At 39.9% G+C, this 24274-nt stretch overlaps 1 protein-coding gene across 1 annotated transcript in view; it reads left to right on the top strand.

The window, feature by feature from the left end:
* EML4 (EMAP like 4) overlaps positions 1-22559 on the top strand; it is a 253146-nt gene extending 230587 nt beyond the window's left edge. Inside the window, 10 exon segments of the mRNA XM_043511861.1 lie at positions 12874-12960; position 13288; positions 14326-14424; positions 20091-20221; positions 20817-20862; positions 20865-20896; positions 20898-20947; positions 20949-21055; positions 21058-21198; positions 21201-22559. Coding sequence (XP_043367796.1) covers positions 12874-12960; position 13288; positions 14326-14424; positions 20091-20221; positions 20817-20862; positions 20865-20896; positions 20898-20947; positions 20949-21055; positions 21058-21198; positions 21201-21277 — 771 coding nt within the window. The 3' untranslated portion in view covers positions 21278-22559.
* Positions 22560-24274: the final 1715 nt, after the last annotated feature.

Consider the following 24274-nt stretch of genomic DNA (forward strand, 5'->3'; position numbering starts at 1 on the left):
TGCCCTGGTGAAGGACATATTAAAGAGCAGTGTCCCATCTGCAGGTTATTCGCTAAGAGGAGTCAGGTGGCAAGAGACTGGCGGCTGAAGTAGCACCTAGTGGAGCAGGCCATGAGGCCCACTTCAGCCCCAAGGTGCTTCTCTGATCAGCAGTTGCCTTCAGCTCTGGCAAATGATGCCACTCCGTGCTCGGGCTCTGCCATTTCCCTCAAGAGGAAGAGGTGTCATTTCCCCCTTCCCTGGGAAGAGGTTCCACACAATGAATCTGGACCATTCCAGGACTTGGGGAGAGGGCTTCTAGGTGATACCACAACTAAAATAATAAATAAAACCTTTTTAAATATTTAAAGTTAAAATAACAAGGATACAGTCCATATTTTAGACATATTTGCAACATTTTATGGATTTTTAATAAGCTGTATATTTTGTTTTACGAGTATAAGACAGCTTCTCAAACTGCTACATCAATTTGAAATATTTGTTTCAGATTTGGGGGATGAGAAAAAATTATCCCTGGGATAAGACTATATGCCTAATTAATGCCCAAAATAAATGTGCCAGGTAGGGTTTTTTATTGAAATATTATATTTGTAGTGGAAAAACTGAGCAAATCTTAATGGGTATTAGCATGCCCTGCAGTAATATACACTGCGTCTTTTCTGAGATGTGGTGTTACTAACAAGGGATGTTCAGCTGAGATAGAATATGTATTTCTAACCATCTGGATTATAGGAAGCACAAGAAGTATAGGGACTTGTTACACAGTCAGTGAGTGGTATATCCCAGACTATAAAAGAATGTCCTCCACTCTTCCCTCTAAGTTGTGCGCGTGTGTGCGCGTGCACACAGATCCTAAACCCCAAGCACACGGTGAAACACTGCGCGCACAAAAATTTGTACAGAAGCACAATTTGCACAGAAGAAATTTTTGGCACACACGGACTGTCAAATATTAGAGGGAACATTGATGTCCTCCCAGTTCTCTGCTCTAATCAGCAGACAACACTCTATTAGCCACAAGTTTCAGCTGTTGAAGCAAATGTATATACAGTATCTTTTAGCCCCTTGTGAAGAAATTTTAAATGGGGGGGGAAGGGAGAGAAATTGTCTGCTATTAATCTATTTTTCTTTGAAAAAAGACTGAGATTCTTTAATGTTATAATCTTATTCGGTTTCACTTTCTTTTGAATAAGTACAAGAACACGCAAAGCTTAATCCTTTCTTGGGGAAAACAGAAGTCAGTCGATGTTGCTGTATGGTCACTGTTGTATTTATAATTCAGCATCCATTATGGCTCTCTGTTATCTTCCAAATTGCCCAAGGGCATGTGTGGGTGTGGGTGTGTTCACATACATGTACAGAGAAAAGATCTCTTAACAAAATCTTTTCTAGTTCACCTTTTGAGATGGATAAATGACTGGATAATATTGCCTATTAGATATTCAGGTCAGCTTGGGGAAGAGAGAAGTCTTGCTACTAGATAGTTGCTGCTCTCTCCCTCTTCATGTCACTTGTAGTTTTCCACGTTAAGAACCTCGGATTTCTTTCTGCTATGCTATTTCATGTTTAGCATGTTATTTGACCGTGTTTCAGCTGCATAACTTCTGCAGCCTGCACCCTTATTTATTCCGCAGTCATTTTTCAACAGCAGCACATGATCTTGTAAATACAAAGCTCAGTTCCCTCTTAGCAGGGCTTCTATGCCTCTTTCGGCTTGTGCAGAATGCAGCAGCACATTGGCTTACTGGACTGAGCAACCATCCTATGATCATATTACACGCATCCTTTATTCCTCTACGCTGGCTGCCAGCAAAGGGGTGGATTGATATTAAGCTGGTATTTAACAGGGAGGGATCTGGTTATGTTCAAGACTTTGAACACCTTCCTGGCTAGTATGTGTCCTCTGGCACCAACTTTTTTTTTTTTTTTTTTTTTTTTTTTTGCGGAAGGGTGTGGTGGGGTGTTTCATACCATAGCCTGGCAGGTGATTCCCCAGGTTATATAAGTAATTCCTTTTGGCAATCAACCACCATTCATTTCTTCTAGCTGGTAATCATTGTTTAAATCCATCCAGAAGTGTTTTTATATTTGAACTAGGGCTGTCAATTAATCGCAGTTAACTTGCGCCATTAACTCAAAAAAGTAATTGCGATTAATCGCACTTCTAAGAATAGAATAACAATTGAAGTTTATTTAATATTTTTGGATTTTTTTCTCCATTTTCAATATGATTTCAATTACAACGCAGATACAAAGTGCACAGTGCACACTTTATATTATTATTTGTGATTACAAATATATTCACTGTAAAAATGATAAACAAAAGAATAGTATTTTTCAGTTCACCTCATACAAGTACTGAAGAGCAACTCTTTTTCATGAAAATGTAACTTAGAAATGCAGATTTTTTTTGGTTACATAACTGCACTCAAAAATGAAACGGTGTAAAACTTTAGAGCCTACAGGTCCACTCAGTCCTACTTCTTATTCTGCCAATCACTAAGACAAACAAGTTTGTTTACATAGACGGGAGATACTGCTGCCTGCTTCTTATTTACAATGTCACCTGAAAGTGAGAATAGGTGTTCGCATGGCACTTTTGTAGCTAGCGTTGCAAGGTATTTACATGCCAGATATGCTAAACATTTTATGCCCCTTCATGCTTTGGCCACCATTCCATAGGACATGCTTCCATGCTCCATGATGCTCGTTAAAAAAAATAATGCATCAATTAAATTTGTGACTGTACTCCTTGTTGGGAGAATTGTATGTCCCCTGCTCTGTTTTACCTGCATTCTGCATATATTTCGTGTTATAGCAGTCTTGGATGATGACCCAGCACATGTTCGTTTTAAGAACACTTTCACAGCAAATTTGACAAAACGCAAAGGTACCAATGTTAGAGTTCTAAAAATAGCTACAGCACTTGACCCTAGGTTTAAGAATCTGTAGTGCTGTCCAAAATCTGAGAGGGACGAGGGGTGGAGCATTCTTTAGAAGTCTTAAAAGAGCAACACCCTGATGCAGAAACTACAGAACCCAAACCACCAAAAAAGAAAATCAACCTTCTGCTGGTGATATCTGACTTAGATGATGAAAATGAACATGCGTCAGTCAGTACTGCTTTGGATCATTATCAAGAGACCCCGTCATCAGCATGGAAGCATGTCCTCTGGAATGGTGGTTGAAGCATGAAGGGACATATGAATCTTTAGCGCATCTGGCACATAAATATCTTGCAATGCCAGCTACAACAGTGCTATGTGAACGTCTGTTCTCACTTTCAGGTGACATTGTAAACAAGAAGCAGTCAGCATTAACTCCTGCAAATTGTAACCAACCTTGTTTGTCTGAGTGATTGGCTAACCAAGAATTAGAACGGAGTGGACTTGTAGGCTCTAAAGCAGGGGTGGCCAACCTGAGCCTGAGAAGGAGCCAGAATTTACCAATGTACATTGCCAAAGAGCCATAGTAATACGTCAGCAGCTCCCCCACCCTGCTCCCAGCGCCTTCCACCCACCAACAGCCCCACCTATCAGAGCCTCATGCTCCCTCCTCATACCTCCTGTTTTATGGTGTGCAGGAGGCTCTGGGAGGGAGGGGGGAGGAGTAAAGGAGGGGGGAACACTGTAGGAGCCAGGGGTTGAGCAGTGAGCACCCCCCCAGCACATTGGAAAGTTGGCGCCTGTAGCTGCAGCCCCGGAGTTGGTACCTATACAAGGAGATGCATATTAACTTCTGAAGAGCCGCATGTGGCTCCAGAGTCACAAGTTCGCCACCCCTGCTCTAAAGTTTTACATTGTTTTATTTTTGAATGCAGGTTCTGGGTCCAATTTTGTTCAATAGCTTCATCAATGATTTAGATAATGGCATAGAGAGTACACTTATAGTTTGTAGATGATACCAAGCTGGGAGGGGTTGCAAGTGCTTTGGAGGATAGGATAAAAATTCAAAATGATCTGGACAAGCTGGAGAAATGGTCTGAAGTATATAGGATGAAATTAAAAAAGGACAAATGCAAAGAACTCCATTTAGGAAGGACCAATCAATTGCACACATACAAAATGGGAAATGACTGCCTAGGAATGAGTACGGCAGAAAGGGATCTGGGGGTCATAGTGGACCACAAGCTAAATATGAGTCAATAGCATAACACTGTTGCAAAAAAAGCGAACATCAGTCTGGGATGTATTAGCAGGAGTGTTGTAAGCAAGACCCAAGAAGTAATTATTCCACTCTACTCTGCACTGATTAGGTCTCAACTGGAGTATTGTGTCCAGTTCTGGGTGCCACATTTCAAGAAAGATGTGGACAAATTAGAGAAATTCCAGAGAACAGCAACCAAAATGATTAAAGATCTAGAAAACATGATCTATGAGAGAAGATTGAAAAAATTGGGTTTGTTTAATTTGGAGAAGAGAAGACTGAGAGGGGACATAACAGTTTTAAAGTACATAAAAGTTTGTTAGAGGGAAGAGGGGAAAAAATTGTTCTCCTTAACTTCTAAAGATAGGACAAGAAACAATGGGCTTAAATTGAAGCAAGGACAGTTTAGGTTGTACATTAGGAAAAACATCCTAACAGTCAGGGTGGTTAAGCACTGAATAAATTGCCTAGGGAGGTTGTGGAATCTCCATCATTGGAAATTTTTAAGAACAGGTTAAACAAACACCTGTCGGGGTGGTCTAGATAATATTTAGTCCTGCCATGAGTGCAGGGGACTGGAGTCAATGACCTGTCAAGGTCCCTTTCCGTCCTATGTAGAACCAAATCATCTCTGAATCACCTGACAGCATCCTAATTAAGCAATATTTCTATCCCAGCTATACATTGCAGCTAATATCATTCGGATCTCTGTCCATTAAAATTGGCTAGTTAATTGCTGCAGAAAATCATGGGGCTGGATTATACACTCCTTATTTCTCAGAAGTCTCATTTTACCGAGTCTTAAGTCATGGGAAGAGCACCTAGATATTATGGAGATGGGCAACTCATAACAGTTTGTAATAATAATGTGAATGACTATCATTAATCTTAGATGTCCTAATAAAATGAGGTACAGTAGGTGTATTTAAAATGTTCCTTACACATCTAGAAATATAGAAAAGATTTTCATGATATTCCCTATACTTAAAATGGGGAATATCTCCAGAGTTGGAAGGAACTTTTTAAGTGTGCTCAGGGTATACTATAGCATGATTTAATTATTATTCATCATTATCTGTCACTTATTCATTCAGGGTCACAAACATCTTGATTTTTACTGTTGCTTCAAGAAGGGCAACTTGCAGTCTGAGCTGTGGACATTGTGATCTGTGGATTATGAATTTACCACCCGAGTCCATTGAGGCAGATAAACATTAGCAGTGAAAGGGGAGGCTTCTGTCCAGCCAGATATTTTCAATAGCAGTTATAAGTGCACAGTGTGTAAAAGGAAGTGTGCCTCTCTGTGGTAGCTGTTGAAGGAAGATTTTTATTGGAATATAAATTGTGCTGTTTAAAATATTATGACAGCGTTTTATGTTTAGATTCATTCTGTCACGGTTGCTTGCTTCAAGGGATTTTCCGGCACAGAGTCCTCTTGCCAATAGCTTTGTTCACCCCTCCCACCACCCCAAGGAATTTTAACAGCTGCCAAAGTTCTGGCAGGATTTAGTAAACGGCTGTCCAATTTTTTTTTCCATGTGGAGTTAGTTTGCAACTTTTAAGGATTTGAAAAGAGGAAAAAACCCCCTGTCTCATTTGTGTTTAATTTTTTCAGTGTATTGTAGTTTTCATAAAGTATATGAAGTATCCTTCTCTCAACTACAGTATAGATCTGTCAATCAACAATAAATGTATAACTTCAAAGGCCCATGACTAATCTTAAAGTAAATAATATCATCAGGACTAGTCATTTTCTTAAATGTAGCAAGTCCTCTAGGGGATGCTGTGGCAGGTCGGAGAGCAGAATGATAAATGTATCTTTATATACATGCTGTATAATTTTGCAAGAAAACTCAGCAGCCATCACTGATATTATGTAAGAACTTCAATGGATACATTGTGTGGCTGCTAAGAAGAGGGCTCACTGGAAGGGACCATGCGCCAGGTCCTGAGTCACATAGGAACACACATCTGCAGAGGGAGATGGGGCAGAGAGACTGTCCTCAATGCCATGCACTAGACCAGAGGATGAATGGAGGTGGGGAGGCCATCTCTGGTGATATGGGGGAGGTTCATTAAGGAAAGGAGAGGGAAGAAGAGTGGAAGACTATGCAAATAGGGGAGGGAAACAGGAGCCAAGTTTACTCATCTTTGGTCTGTAAGGATAGTTTAACTTTGTCCTTAACTTTCAAGGTGTTAGGAACCTGTTCAAAATTACAGACTCCATTATATGGACTAAGGCCCTGATATCTTTTGGATTTTTTCAGAAATGTTAAGTAGATATACTCCCTAGAGATACATTTACAGATGGTAATATATATGAAATTAATAAAGCCATCACCACATTCTCTCTCCACAAGTGTAAGGTCATTCATGAATACCGAGAACCTGCTCCAATGAATTTTGACATGGACTTAATAAGAACAGGATCAGGCCTAAGGGTCTTTAACATAAAGGTTACCATGGATGTGGGTTATCAGTTACCTGATGACCTTGTGTACACAGGGAAGAGTGACTTTGTGTTTGGCACTACTTGAATATGCACATGCTGTAGGGCAAATAGCGGGGATTAATGACGGATCTATAAGGTTCTGCTCATAATGCTAGCTATTGATCCATCAACCTGCATGTGGCTGTTTTGCCAAAGTATTCTAAGTACTTAGGAAAGTCGAGGGCTGTAAACTAAATGCTGACACATACATGATTTAAATCAACTTTAACATCTGAAAAAGTAAGATAGTGGATTGGATTCTGTCAGAAGACTGAAACAAAGTGCTCCATTACAAAGCACACACAGCAATGCTGACTGATGTCACAGTTTCATGTTTTACACAAGATTTGGCTAGAGCATATAATTTGGCTAGAGTTACTTTGTTTAAATGCTATGTAAAGAAAGGCTCATTTGAATACAAGATTTGATTTCAGAGTAGCAGCCGTGTTAGTCTGTATTCGCAAAAAGAAAAGGAGTACTTGTGGACCTTAGAGACTAACAAATTTATCTGAGCATAAGCTTTCGTGAGCTACAGCTCACTTCATCGGATGCATTTAATGGAAAATACAGTGGGGAGATTTATATACACACACAGAGAACATGAAACAATGGGTATTACCATACACACTGTAAGGAGAGTGATCACTTAAGATGAGCCATCACCAGCAGGTAAGGAGGGTGGGGGGAAGGAAGAAAACTTTTTGTAGTGATAATCAAGGTGCGCCATTTCCAGCAGTTGACAAGAATGTCTTAGGAACGGGGGGGGGGGGGGGGGGTGGGGGGGGCGGAGGGAGAATAGTTTAACTTGTGTATGACCCATCCAGTCCCAGTCTCTATTTAAGTCTAAGTTAATTGTATCCAGTTTGCAAATTAATTCCAATTCAGCAGTCTCTCGTTGGAGTCTGTTTTTGAAGCTTTTTTGTGAAGGATAGCCACTCTTAGGTCTGTGATCGAGTGACCAGAGAGATTGAAGTGTTCTCCAACTGGTTTGTGAATGTTATAATTCTTGACGTCTGATTTGTGTCCATTCATTCTTTTAGGTAGAGACTGTCCAGTTTGGCCAATGTACATGGCAGAGGGGCATTGCTGCACATGATGGATATATCACATTGGTAGATGCGCAGGTGAACGAGCCTCTGATAGTGTGGCTGAGTGATTAGGCCCTATGATGGTATCCCCTGAATAGATATGTGGACAGAGTGGCACGGGCTTTGTTGCAAGGGTAGGTTCCTGGGGTAGTGGTTCTGTTGTGTGGTGTGTGGTTGCTGGTGAGTATTTGCTTCAGATGGGGGGCTGTCTGTAAGCAAGGACTGGCCTGTCTCCCAAGATCTGAGAGAGTGATGGGTCGTCCTTCAGGATAGGTTGTAGATCCTTGATGATGCGTTGGAGAGGTTTTAGTTGGGGGCTGAAGGTGATGACTAGTGGCGTTCTGTTATTTTCTTTGTTGGGCCTGTCCTTAGTAGGTGACTTCTGGGTACTCTTCTGGCTCTGTCAATCTGTTTCTTCACTTCAGCAGGTGGGTATTGTAGTTGTAGGTTGATAGAGATCTTGTAGGTGTTTGTCTCTGTCTGACGGGGTGGAGCAAATGTGGTTATATCGTAGAGCTTGGCTGTAGACAATGGATCGAGTGGTATGATCTGGATGAAAGCTAGAGGCATGTAGGTAGGAATAGCGATCAGTAGGTTTCCGATATAGGGTGGTGTTTATGTGACCATCGCTTATTAGCACCGTACATTCACACAAAGATGGACTACAAGCCGTCAGGAACAGTATCCCCGATAATGTCACGGCTAACCTGGTGGCTGAACTTTGTGACTTTGTCCTCGCCCATAACTATTTCACATTTGGGGACAATGTATACCTTCAAATCAGCGGCACTGCGATGGGTACCCGCATGGCCCCACAGTATGCCAACATTTTTATGGCTGACTTAGAACAACGCTTCCTCAGCTCTCATCCCCTAATGCCCTACTCTACTTGCGCTACATTGATGACATCTCATCATCTGGACCCATGGAAAAGAAGCCCTTGAGGAATTCCACCATGATTTCAACAATTTCCATCCCACCATCAACCTCAGCCTGGACCAGTCCCAAGAGATCCACTTCCTGGACACTACGGTGCTAATAAGCGATGGTCACATAAACACCACCCTATATCGGAAACCTACTGACCGCTATTCCTACCTACATGCCTCTAGCTTTCATCCAGATCATACCACTCGATCCATTGTCTACAGCCAAGCTCTACGATATAACCACATTTGCTCCACCCCGTCAGACTGAGACAAACACCTACAAGATCTCTATCATGCATTCCTACAATACCCACCTGCTGAAGTGAAGAAACAGATTGACAGAGCCAGAAGAGTACCCAGAAGTCACCTACTAAGGACAGGCCCAACAAAGAAAATAACAGAACGCCACTAGTCATCACCTTCAGCCCCCAACTAAAACCTCTCCAACGCATCATCAAGGATCTACAACCTATCCTGAAGGACGACCCATCACTTCTCAGATCTTGGGAGACAGGCCAGTCCTTGCTTACAGACAGCCCCCAATCTGAAGCAAATACTCACCAGCAACCACACACCACACAACAGAACCACTAACCCAGGAACCTATCCTTGCAACAAAGCCCGTTGCCAACTCTGTCCACATATCTATTCAGGGGATACCATCATAGGGCCTAATCACATCAGCCACACTATCAGAGGCTCGTTCACCTGCGCATCTACCAATGTGATATATGCCATCATGTGCCAGCAATGCCCCTCTGCCATGTACATTGGCCAAACTGGACAGTCTCTACCTAAAAGAATGAATGGACACAAATCAGACGTCAAGAATTATAACATTCACAAACCAGTTGGAGAACACTTCAATCTCTCTGGTCACTCGATCACAGACCTAAGAGTGGCTATCCTTCAACAAAAAGCTTCAAAAACAGACTCCAACGAGCGACTGCTGAATTGGAATTAATTTGCAAACTGGATACAATTAATTTAGGCTTGAATAGAGACTGGGAATGGATGAGTCATTACACAAAGTAAAACTGTTTCCCCATGTTATTTCTCCCCCCCCACCCCACCCCCCACTGTTCCTCAGATATTCTTGTTAACTGCTGGAATTAGCATACCTTGCTTGTCACCATGAAAGGTTTTCCTCCTTCCCCCCCCCCCCCCCCCCCGCTGCTGGTGATGGCTTATCTTAAGTGATCACTCTCCTTACAGTGTGTATGATAAACCCATTGTTTCATGTTCTCTGTGTGTGTATTAAATCTCTCCTCTGTTTTTTCCACCAAATGCATCCGATGAAGTGAGCTGTAGCTCACGAAAGATTATGCTCTAATAAATTTGTTAGTCTCTAAGGTGCCACAAGTACTCCTTTTCTTTTTGCGAATACAGACTAACACGGCTGCTACTATGAAACTCTCCTTACAGTGTGTATGGCAATACCCATTGTTTCATGTTCTGTGTGTGTGTGTTTGTGTGTGTGTGTATATATAAATCTCCCCACTTTATTTTCCACTGAATGCATCCGATGAAGTGAGCTGTAGCTCACGAAAGCTTATGCTCAAATAAATTTGTTAGTTTCTAAGGTGTCACAAGTACTCCTTTTCTTTTTTTTAAAGATTTCATTTGTAATCTGGTTTGACTAATCTTGTTAACTAATTCTAATGAATACTTTGATATTAACTTGGTTAATTAATTTTGCCGCTATAATATGTAGATGCAGATTTCCAGGGCCAGATTATGATTGGCTAGAACACAGAGATTAATAGGAAGGGGAAGCACGCAAGGAGGCTCCTACCCCATTACCCACCACATCACACTCACAGTTCTTGTGTTCAGAGGATTGCAGGAGCTGTCCCCTTCGTAATTCTGCAAGGGGTGCATATTGCCACAACAATGTAGAGAAAAAGGTGGGGCAATGCCCTCCAGCCCCACCCCTGCCAATGGACAGTCAAACTAGGGGAATATGGTGCAGACACTGGTAGGGTGTAGCTGCAAATGTGGTCTCAGAACTTATCATGGATGATGAAGCTTCCCAGGACTGTGCCCATTGGCGTGGTTAAAACCTTAAAATTAGCCATACAGCCATTGTTCAAAAAGTGCTGTGCCCTGATTCCACAACCTTTCCTCATGTGAGCAATCTTTATTTGTGTAAATAGTCCCATTAGAGTCAATTGGAGGCAGGATTACTTGTGTGACTAAGCATTGTAGGATTAGGCCCTCTTGTGCAGTGTATTTGTAGCTGACTGGTGGCAAGAGCAATCATTACTAGAAAAAGAACAATATTCACAGCAAATTAATCTGATAGCTCATATCCCTGTGTATGTTGTAACTTGAATTTTTCCTGTAAGAGTTTTGCTCAAATTGAAAACCTTTTGTTAAATTATATTTGCTAGTTCAAAGTATTTTCTTAAGGCTACAGTATATATTTATCTTTCTGTAGTTTTTCATATCAACTTGCTGTAGACTTACAATCTAATAAAAATCATACTTGTTCAAAACTAAATACAGCAAAACCAGTGTTAACTGGCAGTCCAAGGAACCACCAATGTCAGTGGCCTAGCAAAAGTAGACTTTTACTAAAGGTTAAACAGAAGTCTACTTGAATCCTTGCAGAGACTTTAAATTGGTCCCTTGAGGAACACAATTGCATGTTAAAGGTTGTATTTAAGTGGAGGTTTCAGTGTAATGTCGCCATGCACAAGAAAAACCTTGTTTTTCAGAAATCAGTTATGATTTCATTCTGCAGTTGGATTTCTTATTATAACTGGATCAGTGTAATAATATAGACGATATGGAGGGATTTAAAATCTGCAGTGCAGTAATCTGAAAATAAAACTGTGCAGGTGTGCTTTTTAAAAAGGTGTTAATTGACTAGGATAGATCAAAACATAAAGCAGGGGTCAGGTGCAGCTTTCTTAGTAAACACAGAGCATACAAATCCTGAGCTCTGTAATCTGCAGCCTTTCAAGATATTACCTCACCCACCTTGTTTTTTTCTGCAGTCATTTAAGAAGTGGTCTGTATTATATGTTATGTTTCTGAGTTTCAGTGTGGATTTCTAACTTACCCAGAGACTGTTCAGAGTTGTGAACCATTTCCAAATAAAAGCTTTTTTTTTTTATTGCAACTTCTGGATTGATTTTCTACCACCTGAACAAATGTAATATTCCTTTTCCTTCCCTTTGTGCTCGCCTGGGGCTGCCTAGAATGAGCTTAAAGGAATATAAAGGGGAATTTTGAGTAGTTTACAGTGCTGTTCCATAAAAATAAGAACTGGTAGCAGAATGTAAGATTATTGGCAAAATTGTATGAGAAGTTAACTTGCTGCAGCTTGGACAGTGTAAAATAAGTGAGCTTCCCGTGAGTCTATGCTGGCTTTTTTGTGGTATTGCATCTGCCTAATTTATAAAAGCAATGTTTATAAGACTTCAAGCTCATTTATTTGTAATCCATTTAATCTTCCTTAAAGGAGAAAAGTAGGAGGCAGCTATTGGAATTCTTTGTTGTTCATCAGAGTGTCAGTGTTCTGTATTGCTAAGGTTTGTGGGCCACATTTCCAAGAGATCCCAGCACCAGTAGCTCCCACTAGGCTGAATTTTCACAAGAGCTCAGCTCCTGGCAGTGCAGTTGAATCAGTGGGTGCTGTACATTTCTGAAAATCCAGCTACTTACTCAAGTGCGTAAACAGGAGCTGAGCTTGTCTAAAAACCCAGTCGCAACTGAGAGTGCTGAGCACTTCTGAAAATCTGCCATTTTCCTCTACCTTTAGTAATGCAAATTCATGCATTTAGTCTCATTGCCCCATCAAAAGACAGTTCAACATGATTTGTTTTTCCTAATTGACTGGTTGTAAGTAGAGCTCTGCTCTGTCGTTTCATGAACTCATACACACTTGAACAACTTGTCTGCTTGGATTAATTTGTACCGTGAAGGGGCAATATTATTACCAAGGAAAAATCCACTTTACTCTGAAACTCTAATAGGTTACGGGAAAGGCACTTTGCCAGATTCATGTTTGTTTAGTCATTGGCAAATGTTTCTCTGTGTAATGAGAATCTTTACAGGAATGCAAATGTTTGCAACAGATCCTGGAAGAAGAACAACTCATTACTACTTCTGATTTTAATTATCCTATGCCTTGTTAATTTTTCAGCCATCACTGGACAAGTTTGTTTTTAAGTTAAAAGTTTCATGTTGGCATTATTGTGTTTTTCTTTAGGGACATTCCAGCTATATTACACACCTTGACTGGTCCCCGGACAACAAGTATATAATGTCAAACTCAGGAGACTATGAATACTATACTGTAAGTATGAAATTAAATTATGTACCGGACAGAAACTTGCCTTAGCAATCATAATACATGGAAGAATGTATGTGGTCAGGGCTGTCTGTGCAAAATGCTTTCTGACAAAGGAACTAATTTGAACTTTTGTAACCTGATATCCTGATATTATTCAGAGCTGTATATTACCGAATGGCACTTCCGAATATAGTTTACTTCTCTACAAGGTCATAAATCAGGATAACAACTTAGAATTTACAGAACAAGTGGCACTAGGTTGTGATGTTGCTCCAAAAGGTTTTGCACTTTGAAAATAGTATGTATACTTTGTCTATTTTGTATCAACAGTGTGATCTATTGAAGTGTGTAAGATTTGAAAGAGAAAAGCTTGAACCAATAACACTATTTATATAGCTGTATAGTAATAGTGTTGGCATACCTTCTGACTTTCTAAATGAATGTGGAATGTGTTCATTTAACTATTAGATGTATCTAGCAACTATGCAGTATCACACCTAAAGCAAGGTGAGCTGGTCAGAGCACAGACATTTTAATCTATTTTAAAAAATAGATTTTCCCACCTATTCTCTTTGGAGGAAGTCATCAGTTTGGAATTGATGGGTTGTGGCTCCTCTTTTTTGTACGTATGAAGAACCACCCCTCAGATATGAAAAATGTCTGCACCTTCACAGGTCTATTCCACCAATTGCAACTCAGCTGTGAGCTGAGAGTTCTGTATCTGAATCTGCCCAAAGTTTCTGTGACTGTAATTATCTGTGCAATGAGGTGAAGGGCTACAATCCATTAATGCCAAACTGCTGAACTGAAAGACAGAATCATTCCCTTTCTGGTTACAAGGTGAAAGGGGATTGAGACTCCCATGGCAAATGGTTCCTCACTACCCAGAATCATGATTTTTAAAGTAAACTTCCTGAATGAGTGATTGACTGCTAATTCTAGCAAGTATCGGTTCTGGCAGCATGGGGTCTGAGATGTTGAAACATTTTATAAAGCACTTAATGAGGGAGCCAAGAAATAGGGGGTGGGAATTAGGTCCCAATTCTGATCTTAGGCCAGTGTAAATTAGAAGTAATGGAAGGTGAAATTGAAGTCGTTGGAGATACACAGGTGTAAAACCGGTGTAAATGAGAAGAGAGTCAGGCTCTTGGGTCCAAAATAAAGCTCAGAAGTACTTGGAATTTGGTGAATGATCTCTCCCACAATGGAGGAATCTAGTGCTGGCCTTGTCATTGGCTTTCCAGAACGATTCAAAAATGGTTTAAAAATTGCACTTAATTAGTTTCTCCAACATTCTTAGTGTCTTCAAGGAACAAAATAGGTGGATCTAATTCATATGCCATTACTGTTAATTCACTTCTTTTAAAGGGGACATTCCAAGTGGCTGTAAACTTATCAGGAATCGTTCGGATTGTAAGGATATAGATTGGACGACATACACTTGTGTGCTAGGGTTTCAAGTGTTTGGTAAGTACCATTTAACTTGCATTTAACTTACTTTTACCCTTCATTTTTTAACCTTTATTATGCTAGATTTTATAATTGGAAATACCTGATTAATGATCATGGTATGGTAATTGGAATGTCAGTACAGAATTGCTTCAGTTACCTCCTGGTAGTATTATTATCAGATACCCCCAACAATACCCTTATGTCTGACGCACCATCCCAGGAGACTGACCGCAATGCTGGTCATGTGATCAATCTTAAGCAGGATGTAGCTCTCTGAAGCTAAATATTCTCCATAGATAATACATATTCATCTTCCATTTAATATTAAAGGTTTGGGATTTTTTTGTTCTACTCACTTTAGACTCTGGAGTTTGGGCCTTGGGCCATAAATTGTTTGTGTTTGAGAGATGGTACTGGGGATGGGAATGGGGAGCAGAGAAAGTACAGTGAAGATCTGAGATGTATACTCTGTACTGTGTAGTCCATGACTCAGAAGGGTGGCTACACCATTTGAGGACACAATCAAAGAAAGAATGTGCCCTCCTGCAAAGGAGGAGTGCTTTAAAAATGAAGCAGATTTTTTAGAACACATCTACAAAAATTTAAAGAACGGACAGTGTTTTGTATGATTTTTATGCCAAAACTCAGGGCTGTTGGCTGACTAATTCAAGTCATTTTCTGCAAAATGGCATTCTGTCAGTCCTAAGTGAGAGCCCTTCTGAGAAGTGTTGAGAGATATTGTTCAACCTGCCAATGTTGTGAACCAAATCATGTGAGCAGGGTGCTAAATGTTTAACATTCACCACTAGCACAAGAGAGCTGCCTCTGGTGTTCACACTTTTCTGAAACATAAAAAGTAGGTAGAAGCAATCAGTAAATTCTTGGGAATGAGAGAAAAGAGCGTGCAAAGCTTTTCTTCTTGGCTAGTGTGAGTTCAGTTTTCAATGCCAATTTATTTGCTGGGAGGAAGAAAATAGAGAAATGTTTTTTCTGAATGCTTACTCTTCATGTAGCCTTTGATGATGACCACATACCCCTTCTGAGAGGATCTCCTTAATACGCAAGTGCTCTAGAAGAGCTACATTTAAGTTGGTGGCTATAGTGATGCTCTTGTACGTCAAATAAGCCGGGCACCTGACAGTTTGGTCTTTATAATTGAAGACCTACAGTCCTTTTCTTTAGAGGTGGACAGTTGAGATATGCTGGAACATCCCTCTGGTGTAGGTGAACAGATACCTACACTGCTGCTTGTTGGTATTTTGATCAGGATTCTGGCTCCTGTTAGCCTGAAAAATTAATGTAAATGTTATACACGCACATGTTTATCCAATCTCTGTTGATGGCATTCAGAGCAGATGGCTGCTTTCTCCTGAAGCTCTGAGTGTGTAAGACTGAATTGATTAACGATATTTGTCTGCAGCTTTGAGTTCCTAACTGTCTTTGCTGTTATGTAGCAAATACTGAAAGAGTGGAAACTGTACCATGAAGGAATGGGTATTGTTAGTGGTTCACAGGAGAGTCATCAGGTAGCAATGAGGAAGTGCAAGGAACCAAGCTTTCAGCATTTTCACAAGAACATAATGTCCTGGTCAGTGAGCAATGAAATATTTAAAGGAGGTAAAAGGATTGAGCCAGGCCTTTACCCTCTGTTATGTTATGATCGGATCTGAGGCACTCCTTTGACATTTTTTTCTACTTTACATTTTGAGTTAATGAAAGATGCCATCTTGCAAGCACTAAAACTACAGCAGCACTACATTTAGCAGCATAGCAGATACAATATGGGCAGCTGTATCAGATTCCCTACTCTTTTTCAGAGATAGAGAGTGGATATAAAGGGACAATGTCTGGAGATGCAAGAGGAATTCTGTTTCCATGCTCAACCAGTCATTCGCTATACTGGTGACATTGCATACAAGAAAGTCAGTTGTGGTTGTACCAGTATCTGAATGATTTGAACACCTCTATTCGCTCTGATTTGGATTTAGACCACCACTCATTCTACTTAGCAGCCATTAGATAGGAGCTAGTGATGACCTGGGCCAAATTCAGTTGAGATGACATGCAGATGAACAGCTCTGTATCTCATTACCAGTGCCCTATGCCATCCAGGCCCTTTCTTTCTCTTGTATTTTAAACTGCATTTCAGTTGTTGGTAATTCTGGTCAGAGTTTCTGATTTTATCTCCATTCCATCCAGATTATTATGCACTTTTACTATTATGTACTAAAGTTTTATTAAACTTAACAGCTCTCAGATTCTTCAGAATTCTAAGGGGTCTTGGGTTCACAATGGAAAGTAAAATCTGAGTGATACTTCTGAATGAAATATCCACCAGTGACTCACTTGTGTGTTTAAAAATAAAGTGAGCACAGCAAATAGCGTGACATCAGTTATTCTGCCAAAAATCATTTGTCATCTTCAAGGTGTAATTGCAAACTTAAAAGTTCCAGGCCCATCATGTTTTAATTTTCTACTGTTGGGCATTCCTGGCCCTTAAAAACATCCAGGACCAATGGCTTAGTCTCAAATTAAAGCATCGTCACCCAGCATGAGACATGAGTTCTATTCCTCGTTCAGCCACTGACTGCTGTGATGCTGGGCAAGTCACTTCACCTCTCAGGGCATGTTTCCTTTGACTTTTCTCTGTTCAGATTGTAAGCTTCTTTAGACATGGATTGTCTCGTGTCTGTTACAGTGCCTAGCATAAAAGGACAATATCTAATAGGGATTACTTATACTGTCAATACAAAATAATAGGAAGTGAGCTGTAGCTCACCAAAGCTTATGCTCAAATAAATGTGTTAGTCTCTAAGGTGCCACAAGTACTCCTTTTCTTTTTGCGAATACAGACTAACACGGCTATTACTCTGAAATATAAACATCACTATTTTTAAAAGTTTTTAAACATTTGATACTTCCTTTTTTTTTTTAACCCTGTCAGCCATGTTGATTGGTTACTCTCATCATACTTTCCTGAAACTTTGAAAGAAAAAATCCTACCAGTTTGTTAAAACAGATTATCTTTTAGTTTAAGACTGCTAATATCAAACTGGTGTATACAATAGAGCCCTCACTCTCATTATAAATTAAGAAGGGGGACATAGTATAGCTCTCTGGTCAACGTCTGTCTAGAATGGCATCTGTAATTTCAGGAAGCAGATAAAATTGTAGAGTTGTTGCTTAAGAAAATTCTTTATTTAGGCTCCTAAATATAAACTTCAAAGCAGTGTCTGCAGCAGAGTTTTGAATATACTCTAAAGTTCATTTATTAGCCCCACCTGCTGGTTAGACTATATTAATAGATTAAGAAGGTATTTTAAGATCAATCAATTTAGTTCTAGCTGCTTGAAAATTCTTGAGAATATTTATTTATGAGACAGGCATCATCATTACTGTCGAGACATTCAAATATTGCCTAACAATTTCCTTAGCAATTCACATTGTTCATTTTGATAACTTATCTGCAGTAACATTCGCTTGCGTCAAATATCCTCTAATACTGGCCAGGCTCCCTCCTCTTTCCTTAAAGAGTGAAGAATTAGGCATACCTTTAGTTGTCCCATGGCTTCTAATCTTCTAGATAAAATTTTCTGACCCAGTGAAAAGTTTCAAACAGCCTTCATATAAACTAGTGAAAGAGGTGGTTTTTATAACAATTTCAGATGTGAACAAGTTGTTTACTTTAAGAAAATTTGCAGTGTTGAAAATATAATGCTATAAAACTTGTCAGGCTGGCACTAAACCTACAGTTACTTGGAGTTCCCTGATGTTTCTGTCTTGGTGATGCAAAGAAATGGCGGAAGTATCTTTAATGCCTAAATCAGTGGTCTCCAGCGTTTTTACGCACAAGATCACTTCTTGAATTAAGTGCAACCAGAATCTACCCCTCCCCTTCCCCGAGGCCCACCCCACTCACTCCATTTCCCCCCTCCCTCCATCACTGGCTCTCCTCCCACCCTCACTCACTTTCCGCGGGCTGGGACAGGGAGTTGGGGGTTCAGGAGGGGTGCGGGCTCTGGGCTGGGCTGAGGGGTTTCAGAGTGTGGGATCAGACTCTAGCTGAGCTGAGGCAGGGGGTTGGGGTGCAGGAGAGGGTGAGTAGTGACTCTGGAAGGGAGTTTTGGTACAGGAGGGGGCTCCAGGCTGGGGCAGAGTGTTGGGGTGCAGAAGGGGGTATGTGGTGCTAGCTTCAGGAGGGAGCTCGGGGCTGGGCAGAGGTTCAGGATGCAGGAAGGGGGTTTGGGGTGCCGGAAGGGGTATGGGGTGCTGTCTTTGGGAGGGGGGCTTCAGGGCTGGGGGTTGGGATGCGGGAGGAGAGCGGGCTGCCCCCAGGCAGCACTTACCTCTGGCAGCTCCCGGTCAGTGGCGCAGTGGGGCTAAGGCAGGCTCCGTGTGGCCCGGGGGTGGGGGGGATGTGACTCCGCGCACTGTTCCTGCCTGCTAGCAGTGCCCCTACAGCTCTCATTGGCCGCAGTTCCCCGTTCCTGGCCAATGGAAGCTGCAGAGGTGGTGCTTGGCAGGCAGGAGCAGCGTGCTGAGACCCTGCCTGCCCTCTCTCCCCCAGGGCCAGAGGGACGTGCTGGCCGCTTCTGCGAGCGGTGTGGAGCCAAGGCAGGCAGGAAGCCTGCCTTTGCCCTGTTGTGCCACTGGACCTTTTAGCGGCGGAAGATCACAATGACTGTCAGAGGCTCCAGGATCAACCAGGTCGATTGCGGCTACTAGTCGGTGACACTGGCCTAAACCAATACTTGTAGCTGTGGGAAGATATGCCTTCCCTGGCTATTTTGATAATGGATATCCCTTGCAATCACAGTGCCTAAAAAATGCAACAAAACAAAAAAGGCTCTTCAGATTTATCAACTCCTAGTCACCTAGCAGGTGGTGGCTGAGTTTGTAAAAGTTGGCACAATGGAGTAAAGTATCATATTTTAATTCTTTGTTTGCCCATTTTCCAGCTTTGCTCTTAGATGTGCAAGACAGTTTTTGCTGCATGTTGAAGCTCAAGAGCATGCTTTTTTTTTTAAATTCAGTGCTCCTCCTTTGTTCCTTCACGCGATGTTACTTTTCTTCTGTCTAGACAGACCAGTTCTATGCGTTGCACTTATGTGCAATTCACTATGTATTTGTTTTGTTTAAGCACTGTTTTCATATATGGCACATGTCCAGGCTGAGTGTCTGTGCAAACTATGATGATCAGTGGTCTGTTTCAAATCATACTGCCACTAGAAAGAGGGTTCCACTACGCAATAATATTTTGTTCCAAAAAATTGTTTAAAAACAAAATTTCAATTAATTTCGTGTGCTGCATTTAAGTTTGCTACATACTTCAAAACTCACATCACTTTTAGAACATGAATACATGTACCAAACAGTGTTTCAAGGAATATCTGTTTTGGCAATAAGTTGAATTTTAAGTTAGCACTTGTGCATCTATATTTGCAGGATTGGGATTGCTTGAATAGCAAATTTAGCAAGTGAGATAAATTTTCTTGGCATGACCAAAATATAACTTGAGTTCAATATACTATTCGGATTCCTAATTTAATTTGATAAATGCATTGTTTGGCATTATTTTTAACCTTATTTTAGGTTTCATGGATTATATTTTTGTTTCAGAATTTTTTAAAAATTTTGTTTTAAATTCTGTTATTAAATATATCTGTGTATCTGTATCCTAGGAGTATGGCCTGAAGGATCAGATGGGGACAGATATAAATGCTCTTGTCGATCCCATAATCGAAAAGTGATAGCAGTTGCTGATGATTTCTGTAAGGTCCATCTCTTTCAGTATCCCTGCTCCAAGCCAAAGGTAAGTTTAGACTACTCTGGGGGTGTATTATAGACAAGGCTGGTAGAAAAGGTTACGGTTGCCTGACACTTCCCCTTATAAGACCCTGTTTTCATTTGCAACTTTGGCAAACTTTAATCATTTGGGGTGCAAATTTTCCATGCCAGATGATTCAGCTGTTTGTAACATGGGTTCCCACAGCAGGCCATCCTGTGCCTGAATGAAACAGGGACCCTGTCAAAATAATAGTATGTAGGAAGAGAGTAACTTAATTTTGTTTGCCACTTGGTGACAAACTAAATTTGTTGTGGGGTGTTTTAAAGTTATCTATTTTATCTGGCCCTTTCCAGATTCAGATTTCATGAGGACATATAGCCAGCCCAAATGTGGAAAAGTCTTCTACAATTTGGAATTTATACAGTTCAGTAATAATACTCAAGAGAAAAGTATATCTTGAGTGGGCAGGAAATTTAATATACATTGGTGTATTTTGTTGTATATAAATTATTTTTGGAATACTCCAGCAGATATTTAGTAGTCTTTTGATATTAACAAATAACAGGAAAAGATTGCGACAGTTAATTCCCTCTCTCCCCCCCCCCATTTGTTTCAATAGGCCCCCAGTCACAAATACAGTGCTCACAGCAGTCATGTGACAAATGTCGCTTTACGCATAACGATGGTCACTTGATTTCAAACTGGCGGGAAAGACATGAGTATTATTCAATGGAGACTTGTGGAGAAGATACTTTGCCACAAATGACATTGTAGTAGAAATTGGTACAACCAAAGCACCCATCCCTGCAAGTGAAAGTGTGGTAGAGTCCCTTGCACCTCTTTCACAATCATTTGATGAATGGCACAAAATGAAAGCGTAACCCAGCAGCGCGCTCACATGTTGGAGAGCAATTTGGAGCAGACTGTGGAGGCCAATGAAGAGCAAAGTGAGGAGCAAAGTGAAGGGAGCAGTCTGGATCCAGGTGAGCCAAGCTATGAAGAACATCCAATGAAACAAGTGAGGAGCAAAGTGAATCCACTGTTACTGAAGACCAGCAAGATAATTCACCGGTGTCTTAACACTCAAACTCAGATGGTCTTTATTTCCGTTGGTGTGGTGCTTTCATAAAGGGGAGAGGGTTTAAATAGGGGAGGGTAAATAGCTGAGATTCATGCCCACTCCATCTGTTGGGTTTCAGTGAGTTTTTTAGTCTGACTTTGTTTCAATATGTGAACTATCCCAAGGGCCCAGCTTGACAGTTTGTCAAGAACTGGTCAAAGTTAGTAGTGGGACAAGACCATAGGTTCATTTTTAATTCTGAAATTGCTGTCAGGAAGTGGCATGATGTAAATACTGGAAAAAAGGTTAGTTCTAAGAAAAAGCTGAATAAACACCTTAATCATGTGAAAGTGTTTTCTGGAAGTACTAACACCAAACAGAAGCACTGAATAAATACCAGCTGAATAATACTGTGCTCTTTTTCCGGTGCATAAAAAAAATCTGAAAAATTACTTTTGTGGAGCTGTTCTTTCTTCTTTTTTTAATGAAAAAAGGAAAAACAAGAATAATGTCATGTTCATGAAACTGCCTCTTGATATAACACATATGCAATTTCTAACACTACTACTTCCTAATGGAGTGTGGACGTGTTTGCAGTCTGTCTGCCCTAGGTGCTGCTCGTTATAATGCAAATCATATCAAGGAACAGTTTTTATTGATCCTTGTGTATAGACCTATTTAATCATAGAACTTAACGAACAATCTGTTTGTTTATGAATTATTGATGACCTAAAGTTGATTACTATGTAAGAGTCAATTGTGTTTTCAAAGAATTGCTCGCCTTGATATTTTGAAACTTAAGAATCTTTATATTGATCTTGATGTGAACAGAAGAGAATGCATGCCAAGAAAACAAAAGTCTGATGGTTCTAGGGTTAACGTAGGCTTCAAGCAGACAAATCGTTCCCTTACATCTAGGAGAACTAGTAAATATAGTTAAATTGGTGCTTGGGATTAGTATAGTAAGATGTACTTTTTTTTTTTTCCTGTTATGTGGTGACTTTAAGAATCAATAAACTGCAAATGTTTTTTTTACTGGCTCCTTTAGCAGTCATGATAATATTACAATAATTTAGATAATGTTGCGTATTTTGAGATTTCTCTTTGGTGATTTTTCTTTTGCCGAGTTGCTGTAAGCCATGCAGCTCTTATGTGGCTATACTGGCCAGTTACAGGATATCATGGCATTTGTTATGCATTTGGAAAGTAAATTTTTTTTTACAAAACTTGTTAGACAGCTGCATTTGTTTCTTAAGTACATAAGTTCCTACATTAAAAAGAAAAAATAGATTTACTGACAAATATGCATTTCCTATGTACGTGTTTATATTTGATTACATAGAATTTTTTAACTTGCTGCATTGTGCTGATATTTTAGGTTTTAGTTAGAAAAGTCTTGTTTAGAAACTTTGGATGAGTTCATAAGTCTTAGTGTGCAAGCGTTTACGTGATTGTGCCATTCCAAAGTGCATCAAAACTGTCATTCCCTTTCTAGTATCTTCTCAGGAGTAATGCTACAGATCAGGTATTTAGTCATCATTTGGTAAGATCAGAAAAACTCAATGGACTCCCAAAGGATATTTAGAACACACACCCACACACACACACACATATTATATATAGATATATATAATATATTATATATATATATATATATATATATATATATAATTATAATATAATATCCTCTTGTTTACAACAGTTCCAGAAAACCTCAAAATAATTCTCTTCACATGAAGGGAGATGTGGATTCCAAGCAACCCAACTGCTTAACACTGTGCTCTGTACATAGTATTTTATTGGAGAGCTCTAGGTGTCTGACTTAGTTTTGCCCAATAATAGTGACAGAAGATAAAAATCAGCTCATCAATTATATGGTTTCAAATGAGGAATATGATGTAGGTGAGAAAATAATTCTAATAAAGAAAAAAACGGTTATCAAAGCCAATGAGGCACAGAGCTGCTCTCTATCATTTTTATGACTTCCACATAAGCAACACATGTCATTTGGAAACATCTATCACTTAGGGGTTGCCATGTAAAGTGAGAGTTATAGTTGTGATATTGCTTGTGTTGTAGTTCAAAAGACTCTACTAATATGCAAAAAGCCTTACAGATTTCAATTGCTGGCAACTACTGTTTAACCGATAATTAAATCTGTGATAATGGATGGAAATGGGTGGGATTATGTCACTGTAGATGTTTTAGACAAATAATTGTGAATGAATATGATCAGAGTGTTTCATGTGAAGATGTTTGAGCCATTTCTATCTATCATGCATTCCTGTCTCATGGCAGAAAATTTTGAAGATTAAAAAAACAATAAAATAATCAAAATAATGCATTGCCTTTACGTCTTTCATATAAGTGCTGATTCCTTTTTATTATTTATTTATATGTATATAGTCAGAGACAAGAAGATATTAAAGAAAGAAGAAAAAATAATCTGATAAACACATTACCAGGAATCTGACGAAAACTGGCATTTATATATTTCACACATTTTATATATAAATGCCAGTTTTCGTCAGATTCCTGGTAATGTGTTTATCAGATTATTTTTTTATTTCTTTCTTTAATATCTTCTTGTCTCTGACTAATGCTTTTACTGGTTAGCCTCTTCCTGGCTAATAAAGGATACCTATTCACCAAGAGACACAGGAAATACTCGTACTACTCCAAATTACCATTCATGTGAAGGACTTGCATGTCTGCTCATTGCTTTGGAAATGTACCCTCAGTGGTTGGGGTTTAGACACGTACAGTGTCTTCATTCCATGATGGACTAATAGGTTGGCAAGACCACAGTATATCCGTTGATTAAGGAGATCACAATACTGGGTAGAATATTGTTGTGCTTTACTGGACTCTACCAGACTTTATACCCTGATATTTTTTTATTGAATCCCTCTCGGGAAATTTAGAAGTGTCCTATGAAGATACATGAAGGTTACAGTTGTATTTTGGAATAAGTAGTAAGTATGCAATCATGCTTTCACTTCGCTAATACCATCATC

Source organism: Dermochelys coriacea, chromosome 3 (genome assembly GCF_009764565.3).
Source record: "Dermochelys coriacea isolate rDerCor1 chromosome 3, rDerCor1.pri.v4, whole genome shotgun sequence".
In the NCBI taxonomy this organism is placed as follows: Eukaryota; Metazoa; Chordata; order Testudines; family Dermochelyidae; genus Dermochelys; species Dermochelys coriacea.